At 63.1% G+C, this 15,734-nt stretch overlaps 1 protein-coding gene across 4 annotated transcripts in view; it reads left to right on the plus strand.

The window, feature by feature from the left end:
* Positions 1-15,734, plus strand: part of LOC129404887 (collagen alpha-1(XIII) chain) — a 65,942-nt gene that overhangs the window by 12,002 nt on the left and 38,206 nt on the right. For all 4 annotated transcript variants that reach the window (XM_055138845.1, XM_055138846.1, XM_055138847.1 and 1 more), the window contains exons 5-13: positions 1,817-1,852; positions 2,446-2,472; positions 3,087-3,113; positions 5,351-5,377; positions 6,360-6,386; positions 9,371-9,436; positions 11,569-11,676; positions 13,882-13,908; positions 14,494-14,529. In XM_055138845.1, the coding sequence (XP_054994820.1) occupies positions 1,817-1,852; positions 2,446-2,472; positions 3,087-3,113; positions 5,351-5,377; positions 6,360-6,386; positions 9,371-9,436; positions 11,569-11,676; positions 13,882-13,908; positions 14,494-14,529 (381 nt within the window). The remainder of the gene's footprint in view (positions 1-1,816; positions 1,853-2,445; positions 2,473-3,086; positions 3,114-5,350; positions 5,378-6,359; positions 6,387-9,370; positions 9,437-11,568; positions 11,677-13,881; positions 13,909-14,493; positions 14,530-15,734) is intronic.

Consider the following 15,734-nt stretch of genomic DNA (forward strand, 5'->3'; position numbering starts at 1 on the left):
AAATCAGACAGGCCAGTAAACACGGGAAGGGATGTCCGACCGCAGCATCTCACCCTGCAGATGTGGGCTAGGACCACCCCGGCCCCTCCTCTCCAGGAAGTGAAGTACCAGTTTCCACTTGGTCTATGACAGCATTCTTCCCAACATCCCCAAAAAAGCCTTGGTTAGCCCCTGCATGTGGTTCTGGCCACAGGGATGCGTGCCCCTGACCAGGGTCGGCTCTGTCATTAGCAAACCGTGATTATCCCTCCCATGTAAACATTCTTGGGATGGGGCTGGGAGCTGTTCCTTGGAACCCCGTCCTGCTGACCTTTCCCTCGGGCCTCTCGTGTCGGGCCCAAGTTGAAAGTTTACACTCAGAGGTCTCAGGGGTTACCCTGCACAGTTTCCGGGTTTTCTCCTTGGCCCTATTCTTAGCATAACTCTCCCTCGAGAGGAGCACGGCCGGGGCGCTTCTGATCTCTGTGGCATCTCCTCCTTCCTGAGCGTTCGGGTGCCAGCCACGGGCCCTCCTGAACCTTCGGCTCAGTCCAGCTGAGTCCCTGCCCCTCCAGTATGCCCGCCTGCTCTCCCAGCAGCTCGCCTGAGTGTCCCCCACATGCCTCACACCCGCGGCTTCAGAGAGGACCCACATGTTCTATCCAGGTGGCCAGGTCACAGCTGATGTCTGCAGAGACGTTCCTCTGGCTCGGATCTGGCTCTGAGAGCAGCCGGGGCTTGGCGAGCCAGCACTCCTGAGCTGGGTGGGGTCACACGCTCCCCTGCTCTGTTCCGTGTGCCGGGCTCAACGCAAGCCAGCACACATGGCCAAGGACAGCCGCAGGTTTCAGGAGACTTTACGGCCTGCCTGTGATTCTGTGGCTCCTACAGGGGTCCTCGTGTCCCCATTCTATCAACTGAGGCACAGGGAATAGAGTCACGTGGTCTCAGCCAGTGAAGCTCAGGGAGGGACTGCACCTCTCCCGGTCAAGGCGGTGACTCTGCCAGGCATGTGCCAACTTGGGGACTCCAGGAGAAGGGGTGAGCCACGGTACCCAAACATCAAGGTAGCAAAGGAGCCGCCACGATAGCTCTGGTAGACCTTGACACAGGCCACAGGGACAGACCCCAGCTGGCGGGAAGGAGGTGACGATCCTGTTTCTTAGTCCTTCCCGCCTGGGTGCACAACCCTGAGGGGCCCCGAGTCTCTCGTCATGAAACATGACCACAAAACCAAGAGCTGTGGCCGGTGACCCTCCTCCAGGTCTCCCACCTGGAAATCCATCTGTGCAACGGCCTGACTCATCAGGGGAAGCAGCGGGAACTGCCGAGCCTCCCCCAAGGACCGGGGGGTAGGGGGCAGCCGGGGTCCTGCCTGCTAGCCCGGGCAGGGGAAAGTGAGCCAAGTGGGCCGCAAATGCTTGCTGAAGGTCAAAGTCCCGCGAGTCGCTGACATCCAGACCATCTCCAGATAAGTGGCCCTGGGCTGTGATTGTGTGGCTAGCGAGGACAGGGGGGGTAGGGCCGAGCCCCCGCTGTCCCCGAGGTCCTCACCTTCCACGCGCCCCACACGCCCCATCCCTTGTTTACACGTAAGCTCAGGTATAGAGCTTCTGAGGCCGAGGGAGCATTCCAGAAGACCCAGGGATACTGGCTGGCTGTTACCCGGCCCCACCCTCAGTGCCTGGAGACCTAGAACATTCCATGCCCTTCTCTCCCCTCCCAGCCTGCTCACGGTGCTGAGTGAGGGGCACCTCTCTGGGCCCGGGGGAGTCGGGCAGGGACTCGGGGGTTGCTCCTGTTCCTCCTCGTCACCCTCGCCTCTCTCTCTTTCCAGGGCCAGCCGGGCACCCGAGGCTTCCCCGGATTCCCGGTGAGTGGGGGGAGCCAGCCTGGCCGGCCCCTGCACCTGCTCCCGCAGCCTTGCCCGGAGAGCCGCTGAGGAGCAGAGCCAGGCACTCGGGAGGACAGGGCCCCCGGCAGAGCAATCAGGGCCAGCTGGGAAGGGCAGGGGCCCTGAAGGACACTGGGATGTGGGCCGCCCCCTCCATTTGGTGTCAGGTCACGCATGAGGAGGCTCCTGCCCCAAGAGAGGCTCTGAGGGGAGGGGAGGAGGGATCTGCCCCTGTTTCTGCAGCCCTCAATGCTGGGCAGCCCCTGGCGGCCTGGAAACCCACCACCCCCTCCCCACTGGGGACCCACAGCGGGCTTGAGTCTCTGCTGTCCACGGGGGTCTCCCTCGAACCCGACACCTGCACATCTGCAACACCTCCTTCCCTCACTAGGACCCGGGGAAGGTCTGCTGTTCTCATGCCCTGTTAGGAGGGGAAACTGAGGCCTGGCCTATCCCAGGGTCACATGGCCCGTAAGTGGCGAGCAGGCCTGAGCCCTCACGTATTGGGTTGTAACCCCCTGGGCAGGGCCAGGGGCTGCCCGGGGCTGATATCCGTCTCCTTCTGCTTTCAGGGCCCCATTGGACTGGACGGCAGGCCGGTGAGTGCATCCGTGGGTGGGGGGCGCCGCACCCCTCTTCCTCAAAGGCCCTCAGCCTCTGTCTTTGCAGGAGTGTCTGGCCCTCCTGGGTCTGGCCTGACACCGCTGGGACGCTGAGGGTCCCCGCCCCAGTCCGGTGCCTCTCTCTGTGCACTCCAACCCTCTGGCTTGGTGTCAGGCTCGAGGGGGAGAGGAGAGGCCCCTCCACACTTAGGAAGGAGTGAGCTGGGGGTGACTGGGCCCCTCCGTTGCCCTCAGGGCTGCCCCACATGTGAGGGCAGAGATCCCACGGCCTGTCCCACCCACTCAGTCTTTCCTGAGCGGGGTGGGGAGTGAGCGAGGGAACAGGGAAGAAATGTGCAAAAGCAGAGGCTGGAGCCATAGCACAGCGGGGAGGGTGTTTGCCTTGCACACGGCCAACCCGGGTTCGATCCCATCTGGTGACTTGAACACAGAGCCAGGAGTGGGTCCTGAGCACTACTGGGTGTGACCCCCCCCACAAAAAAAAAGAAATGTGCCAGTGAAGCCATCAGGGATGTGGGGACCACACGTGGCCGGGCTGGGGGTGGGATTGGGATGACCAAAGGTGGACCTGGTTCATCCCCTTTTTCCAGGGTTACTCCGGACCCAAAGGAGAGATGGTAAGACCCGGCTCGCCTGTCCCCGGGAGGGTGGGCGCTGCCCCCACGGCCGACCCAGCTCAGTCCTCACCCCCACGCAGGGAGGCGGGGCAGGCACAGAGTGGTCCAGCAGAAGGCAGAGAAAGCCTCGCGTGCTGCCCGGGACCCCTTGCCCTCAGCACACACCCAGGGGACATGAAGCCGGCAGCAGGCCATGAGGAGATCTGCCAGAGCAGCACCCACTGGCCCGGGCACACCCCGTGAAGCACCTGGTGCCCCCATCCCTCCTCCGGCCTCTCCTTTTCCTGCAAAGGCTGTTGAATGCCTCTTACCTCCTCCCCCTCCCCCCTCCCCCCTCTCTCCTATCTCCCAGGCTCCCCCTTCCTCCCATGGCAATGTGCCGGCCAGTTCTCGGCCAGATGGTTGGTATTAGGAGTGGGCGGCATGCCCTGAGACTGCCCCATTCTTGTGTCCTCGTCCACTCTGGGAGGGGCGCGTCCTGGCCCTCTGGCCCAGCCTCTGTGGGGTCCAAGAGCCCTCGGCTCTCCGTCCTGCCTGTGTCTGAGGCCCGCTCCAAAGGTGGGGCCCTCTCCCCTCCTGGGGGCTCAGCCGGAGCTGGGGGCCAGAGCCCCCCTGAAGGAGGGCAGCTGAAGCAGATGTCAGCCCTGGCACTTGCTCTCTTGGGTGTCAGAAAAGTATCCCCTCCCTCGGCCCGGCACCCCACAGTCACCCCGAGAGCCGGAAGTGTGGGCGGGTGAGGGGCCCTGGTGCCAGGAAGGAGACCCCCAACTGAGCTTGCCCCCCACTCCTTCACAGGGCTGTCCCCCAACCCACCGAATAGTAGCTAGCATCCAGCACCCAGAGTACACCTGCCTTGACCTTCTTAACGGGACAGCGGCCTCTGTGACGGCCAGCGCCACCTTGCCTGGGTGGACCTTGAACCACTCCAGGGGAACTTGGAATTTCATGGATCCACAACTGGGGTCTCTGACCTCCATCCCCCACGTCCCTCCATCTCCCACATGCCCCCACATGGCCTCTGTTCCCCACAGCCCGGCCTCCACTGGACACTGTGTCCCATGGTACCTGGCTCTGAACACCTGGACAGCCACGTGAAAGGGGGGTGGGGGGGAGCTGAGTGGGTGGTGAGGAGCACATCTACTGTCCCAAAGCCACTGTCCGCACCCACACACACCCAGAGGACTTCCCAGAATGGACGCTCGTCCTGGTGGCACGTGGGGGCCGAGACAGACCCCTCCCCAGCCACCCAGAGCCTGAGGCCTGCAGGCCGCAAATCTGTCCCAGGCCTCTGCTGCTGGCTGGAAGGCCCCTGGCCCGAGGTTCTAGTTCATTCCGGGAGCCCCGCCACCCAGAGGCCCCATTCTCAGGGTGCGGCCGAGGGGAAGCAGCCGGCAGGGCCCGTCAGAGCAGCTGGGCCAGCACTCCTGAGCCGAGGGGTCTTGTCTCTGTCACCTCCTTCGGGAGGTGAGGCTGACGCTCGCATCTTCCCCCTGGCTGCGGCTGCAAGCTCAGCACCCCTGGGAGTGCCCCGAGCTGGCCCGAGCTGGCCGAGCCCCTCCCTCCCCCGCCAGTCCAGCCAGCCGAGAGGTGTCCTTCGCACCTCTTCAGCTCTGGCTCTGCAGACAGCCAGCTGTGTGCTGCCCGTTCCCCGGGGACAAAGGTCCCCCTCGAACCCGGCGTCTTTGGTGGGCCTGGGAACAGGACAAGGCAGGAAAGAGCCCTGAGACCCGATATTCTTCCTGGGGGCTCCGGGATGGCGTCGGCTGCCAAGTGCTGGCTTCTCGCCCCAAAGTCCCCCAAGTCTGTGGCCTGGTCCCCGTCCACTGACCCCTCAGCTGTCCTGCAGGCTCTGGGACGGGGTTCCAGGCTGAGGTTGCGGAGGGCAGGAGACAGGACAGACAGTCTCTTCTGGAAGCTTCCGCCCTCCTCCGGATGAGCTGCGTGCAGAGCTGGTGTGAGGACCCCCAGGAGCAGAGTGCACCCCCAGTACTTCCTCCTGCTCTGCACCCCTGGGAGTGCCCCCGCCCACTGGGCCAGGGCTGGCACCTGGTCAGGGTCCCAGGTGTGACCTTTCGGGGGCAGGGCAGGGTGGGGCCCTGACAAGGGGCAGGTGGGAGGGTCACCAGAAGTCCCCCCAGGTGCTGCTCAGCCCTCCTCTGCCCCTCCCCATAGGGCCTGCCCCGGGCAGCACCTCCTGAGGTCACTTGCTCTCTAACGGCTCTCCCGTTTCTCCTCAGGGTCCTCAGGGACAGAAAGGAGAAAAGGTAAGTCTGAGGGGACCCTGATGGTCAGGGAACAGCCGGGAGAGCCCTGGGGGCGCCCCACCCCCAGGGCCACCCTGGGGTCTGTCTCGGGGCTGGGCGCCCAGCGGCCTCCTTGGCCTCCCCCCTGCTCCCTCCCTGTTTCCTGATCCCCTCCTGAGCCCCTAGGACTGGTGTGTCTCGAGACAGTGGGCCTGCCCCCCAGCCCGGCCACCTGCTTTACCCACCCATCCAGGGCCCTCGGCTCAGAGACACCGGCCTCCGCCTCGCTGTCTGCTCCCCGCCAGCTGCCTGTGAACAGAGAATGAACAATCATTCTCTGGGGAGGGATGACGGGCCTGAGGCTCTGGGGGACTGGAGAGAGGCATTTCGTTCTGGCCTCAGAGTGTGCACAAAAGGCCCAGCAGTGTGCGTGTGTATGTGTGTGTGTGTGCATGTGCGTGAATAGTGTATGTGTGTGTGTGCGTGAGTGTGAGTGTGCATGTATCTATTTGTCTATGTGTGTGCATGTATCTTGTGTGTGTCTGTGTGCATGTGTGTTTCTGTGTGTGCATGTATGTGTGTGTCTGTGTGCGCGCCTACATGTATACATGTGTCTGTCTGTACATGTGCATGTGTGTGTCTGTGTGTGTGTTTGTCTGTGTGCGTGCATGTATGTGTCTGTATCTGTGTTTGTCTGTGTGTGCGTGCATGTATGTGTCTGTATCTGTGTTTGTGTGTGCGTGCATGTGTGCACACTGTGTCTATGTGTCTGTGTGTGCATGTGTGTCTGTGTGTGCCTGTATGTCTGTGTTTCTGTGTCTGTGTGTGTGCGTGCATGTCTATGTGTATATGTGTGTCTCTGTGTGTGCATGTGTATGTGCATGTGTATGTGTGTGTATGCGTGAGTGTGTGTGTGTGTGTTTCATCTACGCATCTGAAGTGGCCCCTAGGGACAGCCCCCCACAAGTGCCTAACCATCTGCTCTCCCTCCCTCCATCCCCAGGGCCAGTGTGGAGAGTACCCGCACCGGGTAAGTGACCCCCCTAGCCTGAGTGCTCCCCGCACACACACAGCCCCCAACTCGGCCTCACCCCTCCAGGACCCCAGCCCCTACATGCAGACTTCAGGACAAGGACTAGAGCCCCTCTGCTCCGCAGTTAGTTGTGGGTTGGTATGTGATCGGGCAGTCCAGCTGTCCCTTCCAGGGCACCAGGGTGTGAGCAGAGCCTAGGCGGGGGCCCTGACGTGGCTGTGCTGCCATGCCTGCCCAGCCAGAGCGTGTTCCTGGAAACTTCTGTGCGGCGTGTGGCCCTGAGTCTCAGCCACACATGGCCTTCTCCTTCAGTGAGGCCATGCAGCTTTGCAGAGCCGGGGCCTGACCCCTCCCAGCAGGGGCGGGGGACTGTGTGTGCGTGTCTGGCCACCCACCCAGCCACATCGGGGGGAACCTCGGGCTATTCATGGGCCCGGGGACCCAGCCCAGGGTGGGGGGATGTGGCCCTCTGACCGGCTGCACTGAAGCATCGAGTCCACCAGCCTCTTTCAGCAGAGGAAAGGCCTGGGGCAGGGGGAGGAACTCGGGCTGGACGGTCGCCCACAGCCCCAGCTCCGCCCTGTGCCTTGGTCGGAGCCCAGGAAGCTGTGCCCGGAAGCCCCTTAGACCAGCCCAGGGTCCCTTCCAGGCCAGGCAGGGTGGAGTGACCCTGCTGCCCCCAGAGCGAGCCCGAGGCTGTGGCCAGGGAACGCCTCTCAGGTCCAGTGGCGGGAGGAAGGACATCCAGGCGCCGACCCCCATCACCCTCAGTGTGCCCAGGAGCACGTCCACTCAGTGGACTTTGGGCAGTGGACGTCCTGGGGGTCAGGTTGAGGCTGAGGTGACCTGGTGACAGAGTCCACCCATGGAGGACCTCACTGCGGGTCAGGCCAATCAGAAGGTTGGGGTCTAGGCTGAAGGGACGCAGAGTGGGGAAACACTTCCTGTGCACATGGGCACCACCTAACGGTCCCCTGAACATGAGTTATCCTTGAGCACAGACACACACACACACACACACACACACACACACACACACACACACACACGAGAAAGAAACAGAAAATAAAACAAACAAAGCAAAACAGAAACTCAAAACAGGGCCTGAGAGATCATTCAGGAGTGAGGCTCTTGCCGTGTATGCAGCCGACCCAGGCCGGATCCCTGACACTTTAAGGGTCCTGAGCACTGCCAGCAGGAAGCTCTGAGCACTACCGGGCCTGACCCCAAAACCCACCTTCCCCGGTCCGAAGTGAACTTGGGCCCTGTCCATGCTGAACCCTGAGTTCCCGGACCCCAGAGAAGCTGAGCTGGGCCTGGAACAGGGACGCAGCGGGTGGCTGTGGCGTCCCGAGCAGAGGCGGCCACCAGTGGCATGTGCGCCGGGGACACAGGGGCCCCGGAGTTCCGGCCAGCCTGATCCTGACACAATAATAGAAGGTCAGCTGTGTTTATTCGCAAAGATGGGCTCACAGGATTGTTATGTCATCCGCACCAAAGACAACACAACTGCACACACTTCAGCAGTGTGTCAGCCTGAGAGGATGTGGGGGGGAGGGGAGGGGATGAGCAGGCAGGCTCACTAATCCCCGCCCACCCCCCACCCCCCCACCCCGCACAAGAAGAGGAAGAGGAAGAGGGTGGGGACAGAAGGTTTTAGAAGCACCTTGGGGACAGGTGTGATGGAGCACAGTGGGTGAGGGCAGACATTTGATGAGTTGTGGGGCGGGGGTGAGAGGAGCAATGGGATCTGGTGCGGGCTCTGGCTTCATGGGGGGCCCCTTGCGGGCAGGGGGTTCCCGAGCTGCTGGTCTTTGCAGCCTGCAGCGTCCCCCCAGGAAGCCCGGGACTCGGGGAGCCAGCACAGCCCCCTCACCACTCGCCGCCCCCCACCCCATCTTTAACAACTCCTTCATCCCCCCGCACCAGGAACCCCCGAGCTGGAGTGGCTCGCTAGCAGCTCTGCGGGCCAGCCAGATAGTGACCATGAAGGTTTGTGGGTCCCGGGAGGCCCCAAGGCTGCGCTCTGCTCAGAGGCCGCCTGCACACAGCTGCCCCCCACTGCCCGAGCCGCACTCCTGCCCCCACAGCTGCCGCCCGCCCAGCCCCTGCCCTAAGCGCAGCGCAGGCTGCCCCCACCCCAGGCCTTCGAGAGCATCCCGGGGCCTGAACACACTCCACAGGTTTGGGGGTGTCTTTCAGAAACAGGAGGTTGATCGGGTGCCAACATCATCTTCACGGGGCCACTTCCTGCCACCACGGGGAGCTCGGCCCCAGTGGGCGGCAGGACTGGGAACAGCAGGAGTTTCCAGAAAAGAAAATTACGTTAGATAATTTGGAGATTGCAAATTGCTCCCTTCCCCACGCCCCGCCCCCCACGGCCCCCCGAAAAAGCGGTTGCACATGCTGGGCTATCTTCCCCCGCCGTCTGCGTTCCAGGCCCTCTGGCCCCAGGGTGAGACCTGGGTAGCATTTAGCTGGTGCCCACACCGACCACACCCAGCTTGGCACTGCCCCTGCCCGGCCTCCCCAGATTCGCTGACATGGGCTTTCTCGTCCAACCCCAAAAGAGAACCCAGGGGTTGCTGCACACCGCCGGCCTCAAGTACCAATTTAGCCGCTCCTGAGGCTCCGACCCACGGGGGTAGGGGTGGGGAAGGGTGGCTGGTGGGGCAGCGTTAGGGCCATGTGGGGGAAGGCCTGGGCAGCGGGGGGGGGGGATCACACTCGGTCCGTGAAGGGGACGCTGCTGACCAGCACCCCGCGTCCGGTCCTCCTCCCCAGGGACACGCTTCCACCCAGCAGCGAGAGCTCCCCCCACCCTCCTCTTCCTCATGCTCGCTAATCTCTCTCTTCTCTCCTCTCCTCTGCCCTTCCTCTCTCTCGGCCACCTGCCCTCCTGGTGACTTTTGGCATCCTGCTGCACACCTGTGATCTTTGACCTCTGCCCTTTGGCCTTCCACCTCCATCTCCCTCCTCAGCTGCTGCCTCTCCTCAACTCCGTGCGCCTGGCTCCGCCCCCGGTCATTAAGAGGCGCACCTTCCAGGTAGACACCCTCCCTTGCACAGGCCCCCCCCAGGGTTCTGCCAAGGGGGTCGGCACGGCTCTGGGCCCTGCCAGGCCGGCGGGGGCTGTGGAAGGAGCCAGACTGCCAGTCCACTCCAGTCCAGTGAATTCAGACAAAAGCAGACGGAGCACACAGTGGCAGGGTCTGCACGGCGCCTGGGTGCCCCAAGACCCCCCCTCACTTGCCCCCGCCTTCAGCCCCTGCGTATGCCAAGACAGGCCTGACGTGTGAGTCCTCACTTCCCAGCTGAGGCGGCCAAGCTGGGTGAGTGGGTCGGCTCAGGGCACACAGCTGGTTCAGCTGCTGAGCGCCAGGGCTCCCCGCTAGCCGCCCGGGGCCTGAGGCAAGTGACGTCACCTCCCTGCTGGGAAGGCTTCCGCCTTCAGGATTTTTAAATGGAGGCTTGGACAATTGACTGTATGTTCAACGGTCCCAAAACAGCAGAAGGCAGAATTGGAGGCCAGAGAGATAGTACAGTGGGTAGGGCTTTTGCCTTGCACGTGTCTGACTTGGGTTTGATCCCAGCACCACAGATAGCCCCTCTGATGCCACCAGGAGTGATCCCTGAGCACCATCAGGCGTGGCTTAAACCCCAACTCCCCCCCCCCAAAAAAAATTAGGTAAGATGAAAAGGGGCAGCCTGCACTGCGTTCGCTTGCCCTTGTCCAGGCCTCTCTGGGTTTCGGGCACTGAGCTCCGGATTCTCTGGACCATCTCATGTAGCTCCACGCCATCTCCTGCCCGTGGAATGCCACCTTCCCAGCCACCTCACAGAGTGACCAGCCGCTCAGCCAGCACGAGCGCAGGAGGGCCCCCGGCCACTCCCTGTCAATCACCACATGGATTTTACAAGCCCCGCCCTTGTGTTCCCGGGATGTTTCCGTGTGCTGGCTGGGGCAGGATGGGAACTAACGGGATGGAGTCTGAACCTGACTTGGCGGCTGGGCACCCGCCCCCACTCCTCCTGGGGCAGGGCAGGGAGCCCCACTGGTCAGCCTCAGTCCTCTTTCCTGGACTAGAGGCCCGTTCCCACGTCCTTGGCCTCTGCTCTCTGAGCCCTCAGCTGCCTCTCAGAGCAGGACAGGACCAAGCCCCCGGTTTTGTCCCCATGGAGGCCCCTGTGAGGAGAAGGCGTCAGCAGGCACTGCAAGAATCTCCAGTGGGCCTCCTGGGGCTGGACACGCCTGACACCTGCCCCTCAGTTGTCAGGGGACCACCCAGTCCCTTTCTGCACGGGAGTCAGAGAGCACTCTGAGGGGAGGCCGGCTTGGAGCTCTCTGAGGGGAGGCCTGCCTGGAGCATTCTCAGGAAGGAGGTCATGAGGGGTGAGGGCCAGCCTAGAGCACTGTGAGGGGAGGCCAGTCTGGAGCACTGTGAGGGGAGGCCAGCCTGGAGCACTGTGAGGGGAGACCGGCCTGGAGCTCCCACTGGCTAGGTGCTCTGTGACCCCAGTCTGAGGCGCCCCCTCAGGAGCGATGGCCCTGGAGAAGGTCACAGAAGAGCCCCATGGGACAGGCCCCGCCTCCTCCCGAGGGCCCTCTAGGCCGTCCCTCCCTCCTGGGCCCTCTGTCCGTCAGGGGCCCCGGGTGGCGCAGGCTGTACCCTCAGAGCTGTCTGAGGAGGGCTGAGGTCACCGCCAGGGCACACAGCCCTTGGAGCGCCCAGACCTGCGCCAGGGGCCTCTGGGCTGGCCTGTGCTCTGTGGTGGTGGCAGAGCCAGGCCCCCACAGAAGCAGGGGCTCCGGGCAGCGAGGAGCCGGGTGGGAGCGTCACTGGGGTTTTCCCATCAGAAGCCTCCACCCAGTTTGCACAGGACCCCGCAGCCCCACGCCAGGGGCCCCGGCAGAACTGGGTGGGCTCTGATCTCAGCTCGAGCTTCACCTGGAGCCTGAGAGGGCAGGGGGAGGCAGCGGGGGGCGCAGGGAGCAGGCCTGGGGCCGGGCGGTGGGGCTCAGCTCCCTCTCCTCTGCCTCGCCCCAGGGGCACTGCCTCGCCACCAACCCTGCATGGAGCCTCGCCACGTGCACCGCCTGCCACCAGAGCACGGCTGGGGGCGGGGCGGGCACCCGGTGCACTGGGCACTCCCTGACACTTGTCTCCTTGGATCACAGGGCGAACAGGGCCAGACAGGCATCCAAGGCCCCCCAGGCCCCCCGGGGCCCCCTGGACCAAGTGGCCTTCTGGGGCCTCCAGGACTGCCCGGCCCCATGGGACCGCCTGTAAGTACCCTTCCTCTCTTCACGCTTATCTCGGGATCCTCCCACGAGCCTCGAGAACCCCCCGAGTTTCCGCCAGACAGCAGAACACCTGGCCCTAGATGTGAGGAGGGGCCTCACGCTCACCGCTTGCTTCCGGGTTCTGCAAATACATCCCCCCGGGCAGGACCCCCAACTTCAGGATCGCTGTCCAGGGGAAAACGCATTGCTGGCAGCCCCTCCCAGCTGGGCGGGGGGGCAGAGCCCCTGCTTCCCTCGGAGGCTGTGCCCTTCCCTCTGGGCACGAGGAAACCAGACTTAGGGCCAGCCAGTTCTGAAGCAGAGGGCAAGGCAGCAGACATAGCAAGGCACCCTGAAATAAAGTGCCTGTGCTGGTACATTGGTGGGGGGGATGCAGCCTGCAGACCGTGGGAACCAAACACTGCAGGGAGGGACCCAGGCTCCTGTCACACACAGGTGACAGGGCGAGGCCACCGGCCACCAAGTCCCTTGTATCAAGCCCTGGCTAAGACTCAAAAATGTACCCAAATGAGTGTGGAAAGGGCTGGGCGTCTCTTGCAGGCTCCTGGTCTTCCACAGAGAAAACGCCTCTCCCCCCCAGAGCTACGACCCAGGCCAGGAGTCATAGGGGGCAGCAGAAAAGGACAAAGCATTTAAGAAGGTGTGGGGGTCCAGGGAGGTGGGACAGGGGCTAAGGCTTGCACACAGCTACAGCCCAGCCTAGCACTGCATAGCTTATGGTCTCCCGAGCACCACCAGGAGGCACCCCTGAGCTCAGAGCCAGGAGCAAGCCCTGAGCACTGCCGAGTGTGGCCCCCAGACAAACAAAAAGACTGTCCCTTTCTTGAGAGTCAAGGGTCTTGCCTAGCATGTGGCCATGGCTGCGATCCCGTGTCCAATCTGGGCACCACATAGAGAGCACTGCCAGCCTTGGCCCCTGAGCACTGCCGGCTGTGACCCACAAAGAAATTCAACCAACCAACCGACCACCAAAAATGAACCAGAGCCTTCCTTCTGAGGCCGAAGCATCCTAGCCGCTGTGTGAGCCTGTAGCTCAGCGTCTCGACAAAGCCCCTCTAGACGGGTCTGCACGTGGCCGTGTTCCCACACTGGTGCTGTGGGAACATTAGATCCCTGTTAGATCGCCCCTCTGCATACGCCCGGCCATGGCTGAGGCAGGCCTTCCCCTGACATCTATTCCTGGCTGCTGGACCCACTCCCAAGGACGCGAATGAGCTCCCTTGGACAACAGGTAGTCGCTCGGGCAGAAATGCTTGTGCTTCTGGCTCATTCCAATACGTAACGAGAGTCCCAGAAGGGCCGTCACCTGGCCAGGGCCGTCCGTCCCCCATGGCCCCGAGAAGCAGCACCCACTCACATCACCGGGCTTTCCTGCCTGGGGCCCTTGGCTGCCTCTGGCTGAGGTGCCGTGTTTGTGACGTCGGTGTTGGCTGACGGAGGGTCCCCGGAGCAGGGCACCCCCTCCCTTGCCGAGAGGGCTCACATCAGCTTCTCTAAACCCCCAGACGTGTGTGTCTGTGACTTCTCCTAACCCCCGGCAGGGGCATTCGACTCCCGGGGATTTCTAGACGACAAAATAGAAACCCCAAAAGGAAGAGGGCGAGGGAAATTGAACCAAAGCAAATGGTGAAGGATCCCCCAAAAACAGGGCTGGAGATTCACAGTGCCGACCTCCGCCAGGTGGCTTTCTCTGGGGTCTTGTGTATAAAGGGAGCAACCAGAAGGCCTGGGCTTAGCAGAAACAGACCCCATCCTTGCCCTGTCTCCAGCCCGGCTGGGGCGGTTCCTCCCCCCGCCCAGGGCGCCCACACCGCCCCCACAGCGGCTGCGGCCGCCCGGGCCCCGAGCAAGGCTGGCTTTCCGCAGGGACAGCTCCAATTAGCAGGTGGTGGCGGCCCAGTGCACCAAGCCACACTGTCCCTTCCACATGCCACCACTGACTTATTTTCCAGCGGGCAGGCACAGGGGTGCCCACAGAGCCCACAGGCCCTCAGGGAGGGAGAGGGCCGACTGTCCCCACATGCCCTCAGCAGGCCTCAGACCCGGGTGGGAATCCGGGAGCCTCTTCTTTCCAGCACACACAGTTCCTTCACGGCCCCCGGGGCCAGCCAGCCGCCACCATGGACCTGACAACCTCGGCCGCCCACCTGGGAGCCCGGGTCACACGCTTTCTTCTCACTTCCACAGGGCTTACCTGGACCTCCTGGACCCAAGGTGAGGGTGCCTCTGGGTGAGGCGGGGAGTGTGGGAACGCTGCCCCCCACTCACTGAGAAAGGACAGATGGTGAGACGCTTCCTGCTGGCTCTCTTCCCAGTGCTCTGTCCTCTTAGAAACGTTCAGAGCTCCCTAAGAACCGTCTGGTTCTGGGCTCGTCGGGGAGGGAAGGTGGCTGCCAGGCCCCTGCCACCACCTCCCCCCTACGAGAGCTGGAAGTGGGAGGGGTCCTGGCCCCTGGGGAGACCAGATGGGATGGACAGGTCAAAGGGACTCGCCTGCAGAGGCTGGGGACCCCCTACCCACCGCCCAGGCTCTGGGCACGAGATGCTGCAAGGCACCAATCCTGCCGAAACATTGCATGCGTGGGGAGTCCCCAAGGGAGAAGGTCTCATGGGCCCCTCGGCGGGTGGTGTGTGGAACCCAAACCCTTGGTGCACATTCTCCCGTGCTCCTGCCATGTCCTCCCTTCGCTGGAGAGTGGGACAGTCTGTGACGGTGGCAGGGACCGGGGTTGGGGGCAAGCACTGGTTGAGGGGGTCTGCACTGGGTCTGCCCTTAGCAGTCTCTGTCTGTTCCCCCAGGGAGACCCTGGAGTCCAGGGCTACCACGGCCGGAAGGTAAGAAGCGGAGCCTGGGGGCTCGAGGGGTGACCCCATGCACGCCGGGCGGGCCTTGGCTGTGCACCACCTTGCCACATGCTCAGCCCCCGCCTGCCGCTGTGGCGTGTTTGTGAAGCTGCCAAAATATAGAGGCTTGAGTCTCCACCCGGTTGGCACACGAAGTGGGCGGTGGCCTGGGCAACGCGGGGTCCAGATGGGCCTCAGGCCCAGGAGGGTGTCCACTGCCCACCTGGTGTCAGTGTCTGGCAGAGGCAGGCCGGGGTCCCCCTAGAGGGCGAGTCGAGGGGGTGAGCGCTGGGCTGACTGCATGGGGGCCCCAAGGGGGCAGTTTGGAGGGTCCAGGGAGAAGGCAGACGGGAGGGCGCCCTGGGCAGTGCGTTGGCCTAGCCCTGCCTCCTGCAAGAAAAGGAACATCCTAAATGCCCAGCTTCAGACCACTACATGGGGGGCACCTGGAGGTGCTGGGGGTGTGGGTCCCCCACACTCTCACTTACGGCCACATTTGGTGAGGGATGGAAAAGCTGCCTCATGTCTGGTGGTTGACGTGGGCTGGGGGCTGGGGGTCTCGCCGTGGCCTTTCCAAACAGGCCAGGGGCAGGAACGCTAGTGCAAAGGGTAGGGCGCTTGCCTTGCACACGGCCAACCTGGGCTTGATCTCCCTGCATCCCTTCTGGCCCTCTGAGCACCGCCCAGAGTGACTCCTGAGTGCAGAGCCAGGAGTAGCCCCTGAGCATGGTCAGGGGTGGCCCCCAAACAAAACAAAACAAAAAACCAGGTCACTTGGCATGTCCCCTGGGCCCCCTTGAGGAGCATTCAGCAGCCCCTCCTGCGACTTCTGCCCCTCACACCTTTCAGACTAGCAAAGCCTTTGAGGCCTCCCCCAGTCTTCTTCATGCTGGGGGTCATTCCCAGAGCCTTCCCGGGCGAGGCAGAGATCTCCCACCCAGCCCTTCAGCCAGTCAGAGGCATTTCAGGAGAATGACCCGACCAGTGGCCCAGCGGTGGGCATTACCTTTAACAGTAATAACATTCCAGTTATTTTAGTTCCAAGGGTTCGAGTCCTGTACCACTCAGGGCTTACTCCTGTGCTCGGGGCTCAGGGAACCCTATGTGATGCTGGGAATCGAGCTTGGGTCAGCCGCATGCAAGGCAGGTGCCCTGCACATTGTACTATCTCTCTGGCCCCCGTTCAAGTCATCTCG

This window comes from Sorex araneus, chromosome 5, assembly GCF_027595985.1.
Source record: "Sorex araneus isolate mSorAra2 chromosome 5, mSorAra2.pri, whole genome shotgun sequence".
NCBI lineage: Eukaryota > Metazoa > Chordata > Mammalia > Eulipotyphla > Soricidae > Sorex > Sorex araneus.